Source organism: Protopterus annectens, chromosome 1.part0 (genome assembly GCF_019279795.1).
Source record: "Protopterus annectens isolate FY-2018-M chromosome 1.part0, PAN1.0, whole genome shotgun sequence".
Lineage (NCBI taxonomy): Eukaryota > Metazoa > Chordata > Ceratodontiformes > Protopteridae > Protopterus > Protopterus annectens.
The window spans coordinates 855,505,468-855,527,863 of NC_056725.1; the positions used below are offsets into that span (position 1 = coordinate 855,505,468).

Sequence of the window (22,396 nt, forward strand, 5' to 3'; positions counted from 1 at the left end):
ACATGGGCACAACAGTCGTTATTCCTGGGAACACTGGGGAATGTGAAGGTCTCACCAAACACCATTATATTGTGTGACTTCAAATACACAAACATTGACTGGGTATACTACTCAAGTAGTGACACCCTCGTACAACAGTTGCTAAGACTGTTACACTCAAATGCTAGGGCAGACCTGGTCACCACACCCACAGGGGGTTATACATGTGGTACCTGATCATCACACACATGGGGACTCTTATGTTCCACAACAGAGGTATACCTGTAATTGTTAAGGTCGGAACATACATTCATCTCACTAAACATACATATCCCATACACACACACATCCTATGTGATCTCAGTGACATACTTCTCATGAGCAAACATCACACTTGTACAAACGGAGGTGGTATCCCTCAATGACCCTGGGACAGTGTTAATTACGACTCAGACAACTACATACTTTACAAGCACATTCTATGAACAAATACTGGAATTCATGGATCATGCTATCCCAGATAACTACAAGACTCACTCCTCCAAAGGCAGGGGACCTGTCTACTGGACCACAGCCATTACTGAGCTGTACATGGACAGGAGGAGGTGACTACATTACATAGCACAATCACAATCTGGAAGGCATCTCTGATCAGTACTATGGTATAGGTACGATCAGTTGTTGATTCATCTAAGGCCTACTTCTAACAGACACTTGAAACAGACACTTTGGACAATCACAAGGCCTTATTTAGTTATGTCAGGGACCTGTGTGGGAACTCACAGATATGCTGTGAGTTACTGCATAATTACAAATGATACAGTGAACCCACTGACATTGCAAACATCCTGGACAACAGGTTCAGTGGGAATGTTTCCCCACCATCCCCCCTGCAGTGCACATGTCCATCACAACAGAGTGTAGCCTCCCTGACATCACAGATGAACATGTGTGTGCTGCCCTCTCCATAGCAGACAACACAGCATCAGTGGGACCAGATAGTGTCCCAGACTGTGGCATAGATGAGATTCATGACAAACTTCACACTCATATTATGTCACTGTTCAATATCACAGTTACTACAGGATGTGTACCCATGGAATGGCATACAGCTATGGTGTACCCGCTACACAGTGCTGGTGCCACAAGGGACCCTGGACATTATCACAATATATGCCTAACTATCCTGGTCTGCGATGCTATGGAGTGTATCATCATGGAACACATATACATACACATTGTGAAACTACAGACACTGGATTCTACACAATTTGGTGTTGTTGTGGGCATATCTTGCCTCTTGCAGATGTTTGATGTCTTTAAACAGTTAACAGGTCCATAGACGTACACAGAGTTGTCCACACAGCCTACCTGGAACTCACACACCACTTCTACACAATACCCCACTTGGCCTTTACACATTAGATCACCGGATTCAATATCTATACATATGTCACAATCTGGATTGCTAACTGGAACATGGATAGCACACACATGATCAGCATTGCAGGTGCCATGTCTGACTATACACCAGTTACACATGGCATCCCACAGGGCTCAGTCCTGGGACCTCTCTTGTTCTGTATATATTTCTGATACATACTGGCTAACACAGGAGGAATATGGATGACCATGTTTGCAGATGACTGCAAACTGTGTGCCATATTCAACTCCACAGCTGGCACAGGCATCCTCAGAAAGGGTCTCACAGAGATGGCTTACTGGTGCCAGAGCCATGGCCTACAGCTACCTTACTTTAGATGCATAGTCATCACCTTTGGTAGTAACATCGTGCACACACATTACCACATAGGTGATGATACGTCACGTACAGTGTGTGTGGTTTGTGATTTGGGGACATGAATACTTAGTACTCTTGCCTTTGACATTCACGTTGCCAATGTTGTTGGACACACCTTCTATTTAGGCAACCTTATCCCATACAGTTTTACATCCAGATCAGGTGGTGTCATTGTGACCCTGTAGTTATCTGACACATGCTTGGATACAATGGCACATTTTGGATGTACCTTACCCAACACCTGCAGCAAATGGAATGTACACACATTTACATACAAAGTGGATCTAGGGACTCACACAGATGGTGTGCACAGTTTGGCTATGGTGACCCCAGCTCTCCTCAGTTGCTTACTGCCTACTTGGATGCAGTCTATGCCTTTTCTTTGATGCCATGTCCATCACAGCATTGATGGACAGGCTCCACGTGAGGATATCAAAGTCCCTTACAGCTACATGCTCCAGGGACAGGTACATGAGCAATGATGTTAATAGGACATGCTGGAGAGGCATATTACTGTCACAGAGGCTCCACTCACTCGGGAATGTGATCACAGTACCACATATGCACAGACCCACGCTGAACACTTACAGGTGACATCTTCACAGGTGGATGGGTGATCGTATGTTTAGCCCTGGGATATGTTATGGGTCCTTGATAGACAGAGGCAGAATGAAATGAAAATATGTGAGATATCTTGTGTGACCTACTATTGACAGGCACAGTCTACTGATCTAGCGTGATTGCAGACTACAAACACACTGTGGCTAGGCTTCTACATACCCTAGGGCAGATAGCCTAGTGTCAACCTCTGAACCTATGCTAATGTTCAGGATGCACACTGTTCAGTGATGGTAATGATTGCAGGTTTTGTTTCTTCTTTGCTTTACCACTTCCTATGAACAACCTAGGTTTCTGCATAACATATTTGATTGTGACAGTATTTCACTATTTTATATTGTGTCTGTTGTCATATCACTGTGTGCACATGGTGAATTGGTGAATAGTGTGAGTTTCCTGGGTTGACACTTGCAGCTGTGGGATATGTGTGGCCCACTGCTGTACTCAAACTTGACCTAAGTGTGTGAGCATGCCCAGTTCAGACTTTCAGTGTCTTGTTGCCTGACATTTGTCTCAAAGTTTCAAGTGTGTGAGCATGCCCAGTGTGACCTTGCCGTATGTTGCTGTCTGAGGTCCACTACATTTGTTGATGTGTGTGAACATTACCAATATTAACATTTATACTATATGTGTGTTGAATATCAGGTTCTATTATTACTGCAGGCCTCACCTTTGTGTTTTGACTCGACAGGGATTATGCTATGCATGCAAGGTTTCCATTAGATACTTAGCATTGACTTATCAACATTTTTTCATGCAAGCTGACCAGTGACATACTGTCATGGTTTAGTGGTTCTGTACTCTGACTATAGTGCACTGTATTCTTGGTGTGAGGACTGTCACTGCTTCATATTTTCATACATGGCAGAACAGACTGCTTCAAGAAAAGTGAAGCAAATATGAACTTGTTAACCTGCTTTTGATGAACTATACCCACATTTGACCAGACTTGCACAACATTGCTCAATGTTGCCCAACATTGCTGGACAGTGCACAATATTGCTGAACATTGCCTGTAGTTGTGCTACTTAGTGTGTGCAATTTTGTTCACATATACTAAATAGTGGTGAGAGCTGTTTAGCAGTGCTTTATATTGCTTAACACATAGCAATCATGCCTCAGGTGGTGCTGCAGGGCTGCCTATGTCGGATGCACATTTTACACTCCCTATACATGTTTGTTAACAGGTAGTGTCAAGTTAGGCATCACTTTTACTATATGTGCGAGTCAGAGAGAGGTATCATTTCCATGGTTCCTACTGAGCCAGTGTATATGCTATGAGTTGCCTCTTTGCTAAGGCCAAAGCATGCTGGGCATGCCTCCTTCTGGCTACTGGGGCAGGCTCAGGTTGTTCCTCCTCCGAGTCACGCTCTACCTGTGATGGCCTTGGTAATGGTGGGGGGCTATTGTGCCCGGCCCTATGCTGCTCCTGCTGCAGCTTTTTTCACATGATCATATTGTGTTGCATAGCACATACCATGACTATTTGGGTACATGTAGTTGGTGAGTACTGCAAGGCTCCACCAGATGTGTCCAGGCACAGGAACCATGACTTGAGCAGCCCAAACACATGCTCGATTACATTTTGTGTTTGTGCGTGTGCCTCATTATGGCATTCCTGTTCAGGTGTGTGTGCATTTCTGGGTGTCATCAGCCACGGCTCGAGTGCATATCCAGCATCCCCCACTTGGTGACCATGAGGGATGTCCCCATTGGCAAATGTCTGGTACAGCTGTGTCAGATGCCAGACATGGGAGTCATGGTAGCTTCCAGGGCAGCCAGCACACACATTCATTATTATGCCCTGGGCATCACACACGACCTGGCAGTTGATGGAGGGGTAACCCTTGCAGTTATAGTAGACCCTACCCCCGCTCACCAGCTGGTGCTTTGATGCGAATGTGCGTGCAGCCTATTGCACCCACTACCTCAGGGTATTCCGCTATTTGCTGGAAGAGACGTATATTGCTGGCCAATACATCATGAGAATTGCCATGGCATTCAGGAACTGGTGCAGTACCCTAGATGCTGATACCTGTGAAATCCCCATCATATCGCCAGTTGGTCTCTGGAAGGTACCTGTTGCTAATATTCTTAGGCCAACACATACCTTGGTTTCCACTGGGATGGGTTCCCCTCTGCTGGTTCTGTGTGTGAGGTGTGGTCTGCACAGCTCAACAATTTGCTGCATGAGGTCTCTGTCCACTCTATAGCGTTCCACTATCTCCAGCTCATGTAGCCCCTGGTAGGTTACCCTAGGCCTGTACACTCTTCTCTGTCTCCTCACTGTGGGTAGCTCAGCAGCATTTGCATTGTCACCACCCTCAGCATGTTGCATATGTCGCCTTATGACAGCAATGGCAGCCCCTAACATTTCTTTGTATCAGTGAAGCTTTTTCAGTTTTCACTTCTATTAGCTTACTGCAGTGTTGCAGTGTGTCTGAGAAATACATACTGGAATGTTTTTGGCTGGGTTTTGAGTGCTGGGCTGGGCTGAGCTAGTGTACTGCCCGTGTAATTGGCTGATTCTGATTGTTGTCACCTGCTAGCTCTGCTAGTACTCCCTGGTTAACTTCCTACTATTTGTTGTGCTTCCTTTTCCCTTTCTGTTTCCTCAGGAGGCAGCGCCGCACAAACAAGCGCAAACACGCGCACACCAGCTCACACGCGCGCACACATGCTTACACGGACTACAACTTGCTTATTCCTGTTAAAACGTGCGCACACCGGCACAAACGCGCTTACAACTGTTTACACAGCCTTACATATGCTTACTCAAGCCTACACGCACGCACACATGCTTACACGCACACACTGTCTTACTCGGGTTTACTGGCGCACACACGCATGCATGCACACTCAACAAGAAACTTTGGTGTTATCCACAGCATACCCCTTCAATTTCTTGACTTTACCTGGCCTACCTGTTGACACACCTTTTTCACTATTTTGTAAATGTAAGTTGACACATGTCACTCTGCTCCAATGAGCTGCACTCCTTTCATACATACCCCCCTCGTGATGTCACCTATCTTCTGCTCTGTTACTCCCCTTATCCTACTCCTACACTCCACTGACTGAGCTCATTTGCTATGTGAACTTGCGATTCACTATCATAACTCTCATTTGCATAGGATTGCCTACTAATGCTTAGTTATATCTCTTAGACTGAGTTTCCCCCCTTAGCAACCTCTACTCGGTGGCCATGTTGTCTTCAGCCTGCCATTCCCTTGCATTGTAAATTCATTTTTGCTATGAAATCCTCATTTGTGGATCTTAATTATTAATTTTCTGCTTTTTAGGGCGCAGCGTGGCACTGCGCTATGGTTAAACCCTGGAAATCGGGATTAAAAATAAAAAGTTATTTTATTTTTAATTTGCATCACTTCCCATTGCCAATGGCCATATTTTTGGCCATTGGCATGCTTCCTCCTGTGAATGCATGCTTTTTATACAGCTGACACAGCTCATTTTTGCTATTTGCATAACCGTACTCAGTTATCAACTGAGTACATTTCTGCAGATGACACTACTCCTACTCAGACAGGTTTGGGTTTCCTGGATCGCAAATTTACCTCATTTGCATGGCTTTCGCCTGCAATTGAGGTAATTTGCATATCCCAGCCCTGTCCGTGTAGGACTAGTTTAGAGAGCTCAGTTGCACGCCCCTGCCAGCTGTTCCTGGATCGCTCGGCAGACATGTTGGCTTGCTGGAATCTTACTCTACTCTTAGACAACGTGCAAGCCTTCGTGAATCCGGCCCAATGACTTTCATGGTGAAGAGTAGCAAAAGTATCCTTAACCAATGTGTAAGGCACAATGATAAGTATCTGATAGATTAGTGTACATGATTAAAGCTGTGATAGATTAGTGTAGTTGATTAAAGCTGTGCTCTGCTAATGAACTTTATTCTTGTAGTCCGGAGTTTCATTCAGTCAACATTTGTGCTCTGTGCTGTTCACAGCAAGTTGATGTTTCTGGTTTGCCCCTGGAAACAGATGTCTGTGATTAGTATTATGTAGTATACAAAGAAAGAAAAATATTTGAGTTTATCTGCATCTCAGATCCTCTTAATACTGTGTTTATAAGACTAAATTTTACTTTTCTGCTTATTAATCATAAAACAGCCACATTCCTCTTCCTCCATATATGTGTAAAAGCATACGTGTTTTGATAAAGACGCCACATAATCAGCTGATACTTTTTGCCTCTGAACTGATAAATCAAGTAGCTGTTTAGTGAAGTAGCACTACTAATATTAAGAACAATGCTTCCTAAAATACAACATGCCAGGTTTATGCTTTGGTTCCTTGCTATCCAGTTATTAATTCCATACCTGTTAATGTAGTTAACAGTGATATACTTTTACTGTGTAATATACACAGAAAGGTGAACATGTAAACAGAGAAAGGTGAATATTACATAAAAAATAAACATAAAAGAGATTCCGAATGACATCAGAAGACTCACTTAAGATTACAAGGTAACATAGTTTGAAAAAAAAAGACTACTACTTAGCCTTGCAGCATGGTGGTGCTCTTTGATTCCTGCTTTGGGTACCTGCTGTGCAGAGTTTGCATATACTTCCTTTGTCAGACTGAGTTTCCACCTCAATCTCTGGCTTCCTCCCACATAACAAAGATGTGGGTAGGTGAACTGGTGATGTAAAAAGAATTGTACTTTGTGTGTGTGTGTGTGTGTGTGTGTGTGTGTGTGTGTGTGTGTGTGTGTGTGTGTGTGTGTGTGTGTGTGTGTGTGTGTGAGAGAGAGAGAGAGAGAGAGAGAGAGAGAGAGATGGGCTGATTTACTATCCATGATGTGTTCCTGCACTGTTTCCACTACTTATCTGACTGAGATATGGTTCCTCATACCTTGAACTGGACAAAACAAAGAAGACAGCACTAACATTTGATAACAGGTATGTGTAACACGGTGGTGGGGGGACAACTTCAATACAAGTCAACATTTTTTTAATTAAATGGTAGATGCATGTAGAACTCAGAAACTTTTGAATTACTTTGAAATTTATAATGCTGTATACAGCATAATCTCATCTTATTATTATATTATTCATGTCTGGAAATGGTGAGAATGGACTATAAACTGTCAAATGTAGCGCTGTTCTAACTACTGAATAAGTTACAACTATAATAAATTGTTAAAACATAATGACTGATTATCAGTTATAACTTTAATTGTAAGCAACTATCATTAAATATTATTATATTCAGGCCTTGCAGTATAAATTGTATTTCAGCTTTGCACCCAGCTTTGTTCCTGCAAGACATTCTTCAAATTTTTTGTCCATCTCTTTGTTTTGAAGATCAGTAAAATGGTTCTTCCAGTCACCAATTTCTCCTGCAATACATAAAATGAAATTTACCAATGCTTATTTAACATGTCAGTGATTTCTATGTTGTAGGACAAAACTGATTACAATCATACCATGGCAATCTGTACCAGATCATCAGCTGTACTAAGTTTTATAACTGTTGCTGACTTGCCTTTTTTCCAGATTTGCTACATGTATAAAACACACAGATATGCCACATAACTCTGATAATAAGAGAAAGGTAACAGGATGCAGGCAAGTAAAAAGCAATATTGTTTTAAGACTGCTATGAACAACGGTTTTCCAGCAATACTAAATTCAGTTCTTAGACAAAGTATAGTATAACAGTTCTTTTTTTTAACTTCTTGTATTGATTTTACATGAGTTTAGTTAACTATGAAGACAGCTCTGTTTCCTTGTTTTCTGTCCCTGTGTTTTACTAAACTGGCACGGCACATTCTCCTAAACAAAAGACCAGGTAGCCAGCAATTTGTGGAGAATTATTTCAGAACACAAATATCTGTAGAAATCTTCAGCAGAGTTACAGCAATAGGTAAGGTTAATCTTTATCAGTGTATTTAATTTTACCACTAATAGTAAAATATCATTTTTCATCTTACTTTTATTCATTCTTAACATGATCTGCACATTGCCTAGTTATAGTACATTCAGTGAACACTTTGATGAATCCTTCTTCTCCCATCCCTCTTTCTGCCTTTTATACTAAATTCTCAAAGGATATGGCCTCAGAGAGGGATGTCGATCGGTTGGTTAATGAAAATGCCAATGTTTTGTCAATGGGCTGATCCCATTTAGATAGAATAATTATTTTATTAGCTAATGCTGCAAGATGAAACACCCTTAACCACGTCTTTTGTTAAACATCTAGTGATCCCAAATTGGTACGGAAAAGCCAGTTACAGAATAAAACAGTTCTGCAATAGTAATGTACCAACAGTGTCTCTGGAACACCTGCAGAGCTACCTTACAAAAAGGATACAAGGTCTCATGCACTGTCTCAGTGCCCTATCACTATATTCAGTCTCTTCATAGGTTCATAGTTTGCTTCTAGGCTAACAACCACTAGGGCCCTTACAAGCCTAGTCACTCAACCAAACTATTTGAATCCCAAGTATCATAAGGGGTGTCCTATTAGTAGGCAGGTAATTAAAGATTTGTGGGAGGGGGGTGTTAGTTAGGATAATACTTTTGTTATTGATGGCCTTCGTCCATAAGTCTTGCAAACTGCTAAGAGGTGGCTAGCATACATGGCATCCTCTGACCCATTGCTGGTGGACTTTCTTTACATCCACAAGTCAGACAGAATAAAAAAAAAAACTTGGTCCAGGGACCTAGGCCTCTTCTGTAACATTAACAGCATGGTTTGGAGAAATAGGTATATCCCACAGAGGATACCACTGCTCTGAAACAGACTCTCCATTTATGTAAAACAAAGTTCATCCCTGACCACATTTAAGTGTAACTTGGATCAATGGGTGGGAAATAGGAAATTCACCCCAAGACTTCCCCCTATACTACTAATGGATGGAGGCAGCTCCTAAATGCTTTATCCAAATGCAAAGGTCCACTCTAAATATCTGTTTTGATCTAGTAATTATCACTAGAGTAATATATAAATGTTGATCTTAGAAAGGGTTAGGTAAATCTAAACTCCAATGGATTAGGTTCATTTTAAACATCAAATGGGGTAATAGGCTAGGTTCAAAATGGCCTACAAGGGCAGTTAGCCTAGTACTAACCTAAGAATGTATGAACCAATCACCTGAAAACCTTAGATACTTAATGTTGAAATGAACTTGATAATGTAGTCAGCTACTGCCATCCTAGAAACGTTAATGTTCTTACAGTTTGTGTTTTATTCTGGAAATCCCCATCACAATAAAAAATAAGACTTTTGATTTATTTGGACTGATCTTGCATCCTGTAAGTATTCAGTATTCTGTGCTAATTCAAAATTGTCCTTTAAGACGATGCTGAGAAGGTAACAGTAAGCATTAAATCATTAATTTAAACTAAATATTTATGCCAAAATCCCTAATCATTACCAGTTTCATTTCTTCTGAAGTAAATTTCACTTACAGTGGGATTCAGATTCAGAAGATAGAGTCTAGAGGAGAGTTGAATACCCTGGTATACCCCACAGCTGATTTTATTCCTCAGAAAAAGACCATTGGAAGAAGAGAAACAACACTAAGGAGAAAAAAAAGTCAGGGTTTATTGAAGCAGGCATAGATGAGGTCACAGCAGATATGACCAATATGTTGAGTGAATTAGGGAAAAAATGGCTCCAGAGGATACTCATAGTGGTATGGAGAGAAAAGCATATCCCAGACGACTGGAGAAGAAGCATTCTTGTGCCAATGTACAAGAATAAAAGGGAAAGTCACAAATGTAGACATTATAATGATATCAAACTCTTGTCACACTGCATGAAAATCTTGGACAGGGTGACTGATAAATGAATTCACAGAGTAGTAGAAAAGATGGAAGATGAGCAGTTTAGGCTCAGATCAGGATGCAGCATAACCAACTTGATGTTTGCACTGAGACAAATAGTTGAGAAGAAGCTAGAGATGAGGAAAGAGTCCAACTGGGCATTCCTAGTCTTGGACAAAGCATATGACAGTTCTAAATAAAGGTGATTTGGGCAGTCCTGTGATGGTCTGAAATCCAAGAAACATTGACAGAAATAGTGGAGGTTACGTACAGGCATCTGCAGTGGTGCAGCAGTTAGCATTGCTGCCTCACAGCAAGAGGTTCTCCGGTTTGATTCTCAGCTGGGTTGCCTTCTGTGTGGAGTCTGCATGTTCTCCCTGCGGTCATGTGAGTTTCCTCCGTGTGCTCCAGTTTCCTCCCACATCTCAAAGACTTGCTCTAGGTGGATTGGACACTCTAAAGTGGCCCTAGGTGTGAGTATGTGCATGTGTGTGCCTCCTGTGGAAGGTAGGGTGCTAGACTGGCAAGTCGACACTGTAAAACTCCACTGCCAATTGTTCTGCGGACCATTGTTCTGCTGTGGTGACCCCTAACTGGGAAAAGCCAAAAGGAGAAGAAGTCGAGGCTATGTACAAGAATTTGATGGCACAAGTACAAATAATGTTTGGACTCAAAGGGTTCCCAGTCAGAGCAGGTATGCATCAGGGTCCATTCTCAGCCCACTTCTGCTAACACTAGTGATAGAGTACATTAGAAACAGGTCAGAGGGGACACATCAAGAAAGCTATTTTTGTCACACAATCTGGCATTATGAGCAGATACTCTGAACAAGAACATCAGCAAATGGTTAGGGAATGGAATGCAAAATTGAAGGTACATGGGATGAAACTGAGTACAAATAAGAAATGTTGTCATGACAGTAAATGGGCGAAATAAAAAAAAATGAAAAAGGAGACAGAAGGGAAAATATTGGATAGGATAATAGCTTCAAGTATCTGTGAGGGGGGTGACTGGGGAGAAGAGAAGTATAAATGATGAAGTCAAGCTAGAGCCAGAGGGACTACAGCCAACTGGCACAGAATGTCAGGGGTAGTGTGAGACAGAAGAATACTGAAGAAATTGAAATGTAAGGTATAGAAAATGGGAATGACTAGTACTACTGCATGGTGCAGAAACCTGGGTAGTAGAGGCAGAGCAGTTTAGAAAGTTAGAGGTGATTGAATCGAAGTACCAGAGATGGATGGTAGGATGTATCCTGTGGGACAGATAAAGAAATGAGGACATCAGAGCAGGAGCAGAAGCAGAGGCAGCTCCATTTGCAGAGAAGGTCAAAGAGAACAGATTACAGTGTTTTGGGCACATGTGCAAGAAAGCAGAAGACAATTTGTAGAAGAAGATTTGGGACAGATAGGAAGAAGGCAAGAAGAAAGGTGGGTATTCAACAAAGAGATGGATTGATTGTACGAAAGAAGACCTGCAACAGTCAGACATGACTGTCAAAAAAGGTAGGAGAGTGGCATTGCACTGAGGCAGATAGTGACAGTTGATACTACACCCCAACCCCACACAGAAAATGGGAAATGGTGGTTGATGATGATGATGATGGTGTTTTTCTCTGGTCGATAATAAATTTAAGTATAATATCTTGAATAACTTAATTGAGATTTCAAACAGTAAATCACAACTGGATACTGTTAATGTTAGCACAGTAAACCATTATATCATGGTATTTCTTACAAACTTTACAATATCAAATGAATCAGAATGAAGTAATAGTTTATGAGAGAAATTACAATGAATTTCCACAAACATACTAAATCATAGCTAGCACTGCTTTTTGTCTTGTGATTACTGAATGGTGCAAAATATGGACCAGGTAATACACTGTGCCCTGGATAAAAATGTCAGCCGGTGATTAACTGCAATTGATGCACAACCTATTAGAAAAGGTTGATACAGTTTTCACAGATACATGTGAACTGTTGCCATCTGCCTGTAAAGTGATGGCTCAGTGGACAATTCCAGCAAAACACAATACTGAGATTAAAATGAAAATCATATCCATGTACATCACACTCAAGCATTGTCACATGTGTAAGAAAAATGATAAGGCATGCCATTCAGGAAGAAATTAATTTTCCCTTTTGCCTGCTTATTATTTAAGCACAAAACCCCAAGCACATGGATGGAAATCCCAGAGCCATGTATAAAAAAGTAGCTCCTCTGATCCAAGGAAATATTGCACATTAAACCAGTTTTCCATTCTTCCATGTGTTCATCCATCCAGTCTTCCCTCATACCGCTTGTCGTCATGTGGGTAATTGTGGCAGGAAGCTGAGTAAGGAGCATCAGATTTCTTTGTTTCTAGAAGCAGTCTGGAGGTCATCCAGTAGAATCTGTAGGTGTTCTCAAGTAGCCTAACAGATGTAATCCTTTCAATGTGTCCTACATATATCATGGGGCTTATTTCCAAATGTCTGTGCATATTTACTTATTTAAAAAGAAAAATAAATAAATAAAAGATAGAGGGAAAACTAGTTGTGCTGTAACAATATCAGCAAAAGAATTACTAAGACAGACTGTTGTCATAACTTATGTAAGATCTGTGTCAAAGATCACTTTGCATTCTTAGCAAAATAAGAAAAAAGGATTCAAGCTGGCATTGTTTGTTTAAAACACAGTTTATTAAATTAAAACAAAAGAAAAGTGTTTTTGCCTTTATCAGAGCTTTATCATATCTAAGTTATACATAGCAGTAACAGGTAATATATACTTTGGTATTTTCCATACCAGTGTTTCCTTTGTTCTTTCCACAGGAAAGTGTGTACTACCCTTAAGGCTGTAAACCCAGATTTCCTATGTGCTAGGTTACATTGCCTATTTATTTATTTGCATTTGGTTACTGGGAACATCCAAATGGGTCATGCAAGCCCAGTTTTCAGCAAAGGCCTAGAGAAAAAAAGCTTGGCACATATCTTAGATGAGCTACTTGAGGCATCTTCCCAAGGTCCCCAAAACAACTCAACTGTCTCTTCTCTGCTAAGAACAGTATCCAGTCTTCTCTTCTTTTCATGGACTATTTTATGAGCGGTTGGTAAAGGGTGATACCATGTGATATAAAGTGTATCATTTTCTTTAAAGCTTTGTCACTCATGTTTCCAATACTTCTCAGCTACTTCAATATTATAATGTTTACACAATCCCCAGTGAAACAGTCTTGCCACATTATTATGCCTTTCAGTATACAGTCCTGTTTCTCTGACATGTTCAATGGCTTTGTAAACCAACATGTCTCCACTATCCCGAGCCACCAATATTAACCTTTCATCATTTAGTTAAAATTCCTAATGTAACAGTCTTGCCACATTATTATGCATTTCAAAATACAGTCCTTCTGTTATTAGTATATCACACTCAGCAACAAGACGTGACTGTTTCCAATTCTGTCTTACAAAACCCACATTTATCTGTTTCTCTCCCATGTTCAGTGGACTTTGTAAACCAATGTGTCCACAGTTTACTGGTTTAAATGTACCTCTACTTAACCATTCCTGCATTTGTTTCTGATCAACATGATGTTCTTCCAAGAGTTTTCTGTACTTGCAACTATATTTATGCATTTTCCACATTTCTTGCCTTCTCATCTGATCCTTCACCTTATATTTTTTTGTTTTGTTTTTTGGCACATTCAGTTGCTGCCTGAATTCTATCTACTTCTGCTTTGATTTCCATTCCTGCTTGACACTGATATGCCTCTAGTTAACTAAGCATGGTAGTCATCTTAGACTTATTCTCCTCATGCTTTAATACTTTCACTATGTTTGGATCTTGTGAGGTCAGCAGACATGTATGCAGTCCTATGATTGCAGATCTATACATGTGATCAGCTTTAAGGAAGCCCACAACTCCTTCAGAACAGGAAATATATAATCTTGGTATGCACTGATTTTTATAAATCATTTGATAAGCATGAAGTATTTTCTTGTTTTCCTGTCCAATGGATCCAACACCTTTTGGGCCAGTCAGTCACTTCAAAACTATAGGTTAGGACAGGTAAACAAATTGGTTAATAGCTTGGACTTTGCTCCTAGATGTCAGGACTGTTTCAGTATTAATTTTAGTATTATAAAGTATTCCTTACTAAGTTTTATTTGTATTTGTTCATGTTCTATTGTTGATAATTCATCAATTCCTAAATATGTATTCACCTCCCCTTGCTCAAGTTCCTTTATATCACATTTCTCTTCCACATTGATATTTTCTTGGTGTTGCAGTTTTCCTGCTTTAAAGGTTGCTTTTGCACATTTATCAAGACCAAATGACATTCATATATCATCTGAGAAATTTTCAACCATTTGTAGTTGTGTTTTCAACTCCTCATGTGATGAACTATACAGTTTTAAATTATCCACAAAAAGATGAGAAGTCTTTAACTCCATTATAGGCTTTCCCATTGAGGCTGAGATGTTTGATCCCTTTGTAAATGAACATACTTACTATCCACCTTTCTTTGAACATGTAGAACATCATCATGACAGTACTGTAGCTGCATTCATTGTTACGTGCTGACCATAAGACTCTAATAATATCCAGCGTCTTCATAATGTTCTGAATTCCTAAACGCATTTCATCCAATACTACAACCTTGTCAAACACACCTCATCTAGAGAAATATATACAATCTCATTAGCTACTTTTTATCTAAGTCTAACCATTTTCACCTGATGGAGAAGTTTTCAGTGATTCTTCTTCCATCCAAAATTGTCTCATGTTGGGGATCAGCATTTTTCTCTCCTTGCTAAAAAAGCCTGGGAGATATCCTGCCACTTCATCCAGGGGATGGTTTGCCAGGAATTCTTTGAACCAATAGTTATGCTTAATGGCCTCAACAAAACAAATCCCACACTCAGGTCTTTGCTTTGGTGGCTTTTCTAGCTGTTATATTCCTGACTTGTCATTACCTATTAGTCACTGAGAAACTCCCTGCTAGAATTGCATGAAAGGTTTCTTTCTTTAACTTAACAGCTTTTCTCATTGTTAGGGTTGACCTGCTTGTCCTAGATCCATTGCATTCCACATCTCTGACCCCCGAAGCTCTTTCAGAGGAGTGTGTTGAGCTAATCTCACTCAGAAGCATTTAGTTAGCCATTCCAAGACACTTTTACTATATGTTTTGGACTTCTTGGGTCTTCTCACAACTTCTCAAGCAATCTGACCAAATTCAATATCAAATGGTGATCAGTCAACTTCTTAACAAGTCTCTAGATACAAGTGTCCAGAATATACAGACTCATGTTACATGACACAACTGCAAAGCTGATCTACTATTCAACAGTCCAAGGTACTCTGGTACCAAGTATACCTATGACTATCCTTGTTAGAACAGGTTTTTGTTGCTGTTGTTCTGCCTTTTTTTTTAACTTCTTTAGTAAGTCTCAGTTGAAGCAACATAGGTATGCAGACATTAATGTAAAAGATACAACTCATGATTAGCACAGAAATACAAAAATAATTCACCACTTGGGTTCAGATAAGACAAAACATTCAAACCCTTCTTAATATCACTGTTATTTCCCCATGTGAGCACTGAAATCTCCCATCAGAACTACAGAACCTGTAGGTGGCACTGTAACAAGTACCTTACCCATGTTTCTAAAATTCTGAATATCCTGAATAGCTATTAGGCAGGTAAGCATTAATATAGATGTTCTTTCTGCAACACTAAGGTAAATTACTTGAGTACTGGCACAGGCTCCAAGAGTATGACATATACCTGGGGGTTTATGGGGATCCCCACACTCACCTGGGAACCTCTCGAGGATTTTCTGTTGCAGTATGGCAAGTGAAGCTGGAATTGATTGTTCTACTATGGCTTGTTTAAGAACACCTTCAAAGTGCTCAAAATGCTCATCATGAATATAGGATCACTGCATATAATGACAAAATATCATGGCAGAGATGGAACTTCCTGTCACATGTGCAGCTCCAGGGACTTAAAATGTGGCATGACTACAGGAATGTGAAAAAATATCTTAAGCTGTCACAAATGTAGTTTCATTATGAAATCAAGTCATTCTTGAGGATGTTTGGCATTGACAATAACTACATTATTATTGAGAAAATTGGTTCACACATTTTTACATTAATACAATGAAATAGCCATATGTTCTTTCCTTTCATTTTAAGGAAAGTTCATGAAAATATGTGCTCATGCACTTGATTACAAGCGATAGCCTTGTCCTTGCTGTTGCATTACTTTTATTGGATGTGATTAGATGCAGATTTCTATTTCTTCACGTCTTTGTTAAAATTATGTTTTGTAATCATATACCATTCTTGCTTAATGATCCTTCTGAGGCATTTTTCTCATTTGCTTAATTTATAACCTTTTATGAGGTGCTTTTCTGTACAGCAATATTTTGTAGACATTTTACTTTAGATTTATATTAGCTTTATTATATTTATCAAGGAAAGAAATAAAAAATAAACTGAAAATGCATGGTCTAAAATGAATCACCAATCTCCCCATACATGCAGACTCCAAGGGTTCAAATATGAAGAAAAATTTAAAAAAAAAGAAACAATTGTAATGCTGTTCAAACAAGTATAAAAACAAACACTTAAGATGACTCACCCAAACCATTTCATTTCAGTAAAATGTCTGCAAAATATCACAAATAAATAGTTAAGCACTTTCACCCTAGGGGCTAGCTTTCATAACAATTTATGCTTGGAGTACATGCTACCCACAAACACTTATCCTCTATCCATGTAGACTAATGAAATATCCCAAAGCATTACACAAGATTCCAAAAAGGAATTGGGCTTGAAAAGTGAGGGAACTTTGACTGTTTCCCTTGGCTCTGAATGTCAATGGAAAAGTTGTAAGCAACAGTATAACGCATTTAAGTTAATGGGCATAGTGAATGTATAGACAGCCCACCTGTAGGTGGGAATTGGCCCTGCAGGCATTAGCTTTGTCCTGCCTAAATGTCTACAGGGGCAGTTCTCACATTTAGGTGGAACAGTACTGCGGGACAAGGGCTGCTAATCTCTTCAGACGGTTTTGTATTGCATTTTTTTCCTATTTTGGTGGCCAAGTGACTCTAATTTAATTTGTCTAATTCTTTGGAATTTACTTTATCTGGGCAGTCCCATAGCATACACTCTCTGCTGTGTTTGCCCTGAGCATCCCTGCATATCAGACTTTAACCTGTCTTGTATGCAGTCTCAGGTGTGGCATACAAGTGCCACATGGGGATGACCAACATCATAGAAGACTGGTGGTTAGGCAACAGGATCACTGGAAATTGGAATATGCCAGGCATAGGCAATGAGATTCATTTTAATGGAGTATCCTGATATTTCATTACAAGAGTTTGGCATCACAGGTGTTCCACACACATGCAGAGCCGGTGTAACATTTGCAGGCCTATGGAGTATTCCATCCCTTTGGTATCTCTTTATGCCATGAGGCAAAGGAGGTTGCACTACTTAAAGTATCCTGACCAGTTGGTGAAAGCCCTATAAAATTCTAATCAAGTGTTTTAGAATGCCACTGCTGGATTTCTTCAGATCAAAACTATTATTTGTGCTTCAAAAATCTGTTACAGAAATTCAGTGTCAATTTGGATGATAGATTAAAGGGTGATCCACCTTGGTTGACAACAAGAAGTTACATAATCACTGTTGGAGCACATTGTTTGAAATTTTGAACTAAAATAACAAAATCGCAACCTCAAAGGCAATACACAATTGCGTGCAGAGCTCATTGTAAATGAAGCCACCTATACTGAGCCAGAAGAAATAGCAAACCTACTGGCTAGCAAATTCAGCTCCAACTTTACCCTTCTCTCTCCCTCAACCTTCCCTCAGGAAATACCAGCAAATCTAACTCCCCCTGCTATTACTGGGAAATGGGTCCTTAAAGCTCTTTCTAAGGCCAATACCACTTCATCAGTGGTCCCACACAATATCCCAGGATGCCTTCTAAATAGCATGAAACATGACCTATCAGGCTTTCTGGAATTGCTATTTAACTGTAGTCTCCCAACTGGCTTTGTGCCTCATGAATGGAGAACAGCAAGAGTCAACCCTCTGCATAAAGATAGGCCATCTACAGACCCTGGAAACTACAGCCACATAAGTCTCACTAGTCTTACGGTCAAAGTCATGGAAAGAATTATCATGGAAATTATCAATAACAATATAGTAAACCTCCAGACACTGGACCCAACCAAATTTGGTTTCATTAAGGGCAGGTCATGCTTACTGAACTTGGTAGACTTCTTTGAGAAGGTCACCAAAGCAATGCATGAAGCAAAATGGTTCACACTGCCTCCCTTGACCTGACTAAGGAATTTGACACAATAACTCACTTGGGCATTGTTGACAAACTCAAAAAGTTAGATAGAAACCCGTATGTCACCCAGAGGATAGCCAACTGGCTCACAGACAGGACCCAGGAAGTTTAGGCCTGGGGAGTCCACCTCTACAAAGAGGCCAGTCACAAGTGGAGTCCCACAGGGATCAGTCCTTGGACCACTCCTTTTTAGCATTTACTTCTCTGAAGTCAAGGCCAGTGTCAATGGTCTCTGGCTGACTAAATTTGATATGGTTGCAAATTAGGGGCTGCCATTGAATCCCAAACTGACACAAATGTTCTCCAGGAAGGGCTGACACAGGCAAATAACTGGTGTCAGAGTGTCAGAGCCATGAACTAAAACTAAATGCCAAGAAATGCATAATAGTATCCTTTGGGAAGTCATCCACCCCTGGTAGCTATCATATTGACAACACACTACTTAGAGTTGACCCAGCAGTCAGGGATTTAGGGACACACATAGAGAAAATAATTTAGCCTTTGCCTATCATGTGTCTACAGTAGTGAGGAAATCATTCTATGTTGTACAACTTATAAACAAGGGTATGGCATCTAGGTCCAAGGAAGTCATAGTTCCACTGTATTCGGCCTTCATCAGACCTATCATTGAGTACAATGCCCCATGTGGTATGTACCTAACTGGGCATATCCAACAATGCGAATGTCCACAGAGGTTCCACACTAAAAGAATACAGGGCATAAGTAAAATGTCCTACACAGACCGCCTCAAGGCCCTATCCCTGTATTTATTTATTTTTTTATTTTATTTATTTATTTAACATTTGTTGACTGGGAAAGTCCGACTAGGTTCCACAGATCCTGTTTTCAGTAGAGGCCCGGGGAGAAATGCTCCAGAATTCTTTCTCCTACAGGCTGTTGAGGGGAGATCTATGCTTGTCATACTGGGCGTTGTCAGACTCCACTCTGATGGACCTCCTGCATATCCATAAAACAAACAGCACTATAATTGCCCACTCTAAAGATTTAAATGTTGCCTGTGATATAAAGTGGACCTGCTAGAGAGACAGGTATGTATCCCAGAGACTACACCAACAGTGTGAAACAGGCTCCCCATTCCAGTGAAGCAGAGTTCCTACCAAACCCAACTTGGCCAATTGGATGAGGAACAGGAAATTCATCCCTGGCTTGGCACCTATGTCTCTAATGGACACAAGCAACGTGTAAATGGTTCATCTCCCTGGCCACTGCTTGTAAATGTTTCATCTCCCTGGCCACTGCTTGTAAATGTTTCATCTCCCTGGCCACTGCTTGTAAATGGTTCATCTCCCTGGCCACTGCTTACACTTATCAAGGGAACCAGAACTTGTCAGAGATTTGGGATACATGACTAGGCTTAAAAAGGCTCTTGTGGTTGTTAGCCTGGTAAACACTTATGAACCTATGAACCTAAAAATCATTGGCCAATTCATCAAAATGAAAAAACGAACATTCAACCAATCAGGATAATGTTCCCACAGTTATCACTGCAGTAAGAACAACATAGACCTGAATATAAAAAGAACTTTAAAGGTTATTTTTTGGGATATTAAGCAGAAGAAAAGAGTGAAAAGAGGCTCGGATAATTCTGATTCCCGACTTTATCTCCAAGACTGAAATACTAATTGTATAAATGTGTGTATGTAAAAGAGCAGATGGAATTACTTAAATGATTTTCATATCTAGTGTGGACAAAAATTGAAAAGTGTATTCAATGATATGTAATTTCAGTGCAAATCTGATTTATTGAGGAGCCTTTGCAGCATGCCACAGACAGAAATAAAAGGAGATGCAGTTGTTAATAAGGGAAGGGCAAAGTCAATTTGGGATGCATGACTATGTTTCTACAGGCCCCAGCGACCATTAGCCTGGTGTCCATTTTCCTATGAATCTAAGAATAACGACTAAAGCTCAAAAAACTTGGGGGAAATATTTGGGATGCATGGCTTAGCTTATAAAGGCCCCAATGATTATTAGCCTAGTATACACTTATGAACCTAATGGCAGGCTAAATAACTGCCCTAGCAGTAGTGAGGTGAAAGTTTCTGTATGCTCCACACAATTGATTAATTCAAAGACTGCTAATAGGATAGGGGTGAGTACAAAGGGATCAAACTAAAGTGAAGAATTTTTAAAAAGGTATCATTTTGATAACAGTTATACTAAAATGCCAAACAACATAGTTTCAGTTATGGTAGCAGACCATGTGAGAATGGTCTTTTTTTTTTTTTTTGCTAAGAATTAAGGGAAAGTGATAGATCAAAGCTTAGTGGTTTGCTTCTAATATCAAAAGAATGCACAGATAAAAGCAACAAGACAATTGTCATAAAGTAAGCCATGGCTTTTAAAAATATTGATAGAGGATTTATAAAAACAGAGGAAAACAGCTGTCTAACAGCTGATCTTTGAAGGGCCAGTGTTGACTGATAAAGCTGGAAATTAGTGGAAATGAATCAGGAAATTAAAAATACATGTTTTGAAGACAATGACTCAGGAAACTGCAGTCAGTATTGAGATCAGATAAGTCATGAAGAAGGAAACTATGACAGAGTCCAAGGCCTTAAGACTAGAGAAACTCCAGCTGTTAAGAAGTACTTGCCCTTATGGAGGTGTATATGATCAGTAGGTGATGTGTTAATAGCACAGGAGGCCAAAACTTGGGGGTAGTTTTTAACCTGAGTACAGAAGTCTTTTTCAATCAGATCTGACTGAGGGAAAGTAGATGAACAAGTCTGTACCGTGGCACAAGCTAAGTATCACCTACCTCAAGTATGGGGATGACAGTAGCAGTTTTACAGACAGAAATGGCTGTAAAGACAGAAGTAAATGGAAAATTGGAATGGCAGTAAAGAACATGCATGGATTAGTACAAGTACACCAATTTAGCATATTTTACACATTTAATTTAGCTTAAAATTTCCTGCTAAAAATATCTTTTTTCCAAACAATGCTCAAGGGCTACTTAACTGATTTTTTGCCCTTAATTTTCCTCCCCACTACTGGCCATCAGTTGCCCACAGTTCTCCTCATCCACAGGGTCTACCAGATGAAACTTAGCTTTCCCTAGGCTATACCTAACCCATGTCTGGGACCAGTGAGAACAATAAGAACAGAGAAATATCTTTTCCTACTTTTTTAATTTCCTGCAAACCTGCACACACATAGAACCATTCTGTGGACAGAACATGCAGTCTGAATAAGTACTGAACATAAGGGTTTGACATCAGCAGGACACCCCACCCAATTTCCCTTAGCATCTCCTAGTTGTTTATCCAGTCAACATCATAGAAATTAACCACATCTAATTGCCCCAAGCACATACAGATCCCCTTTCCGCTTTCCTTTTTTGCTACCTGCTCAGATGCCCGAATCACAAAAAAACTCAGGGCACCTGTGCCATAGTCAGGTCTTTATCTAATTATGCCACATCACTCTCTGGCCACTAAAGTGGGTATGACTGACTTTTTTAAAAGTAATGGGATTTTGTTTGCTTTACTAGTTATTTTCAGAAGTTATGAAGGAAGGTAAAGTGGATCTATGCTTTGGGGTACGAGCTTTTATGTACTGACAGTGGGTTCTGTCCTCCAGCAGTAGAATTTGTAAGTTCATAAAGTGACCCAGAAAAGATTTATATATGTGTGTATATATATATATATATATATATATATATATATATATATATATATATATATATATATATATATATATATATATATATATATATATATATATATATATATATATATTTATACATGGGTCTACTACCGTAGATCGAAATTACGCTATTTCGAAATACAATAGTAGTGTCCCACTAACGCAAAAGTGCACT

At 39.9% G+C, this 22,396-nt stretch overlaps 1 protein-coding gene across 4 annotated transcripts in view; it reads right to left on the minus strand.

Moving 5' to 3' along the window:
• Nucleotides 1-7,571: 7,571 nt before the first annotated feature.
• Nucleotides 7,572-22,396, minus strand: part of LOC122795346 (sulfotransferase 6B1-like) — a 537,147-nt gene continuing 522,322 nt past the window's right edge. For all 4 annotated transcript variants that reach the window (XM_044063677.1, XM_044063679.1, XM_044063680.1 and 1 more), the window contains exon 7: nt 7,572-7,756. In XM_044063677.1, the coding sequence (XP_043919612.1) occupies nt 7,626-7,756 (131 nt within the window). In that variant the 3' untranslated portion in view covers nt 7,572-7,625. The remainder of the gene's footprint in view (nt 7,757-22,396) is intronic.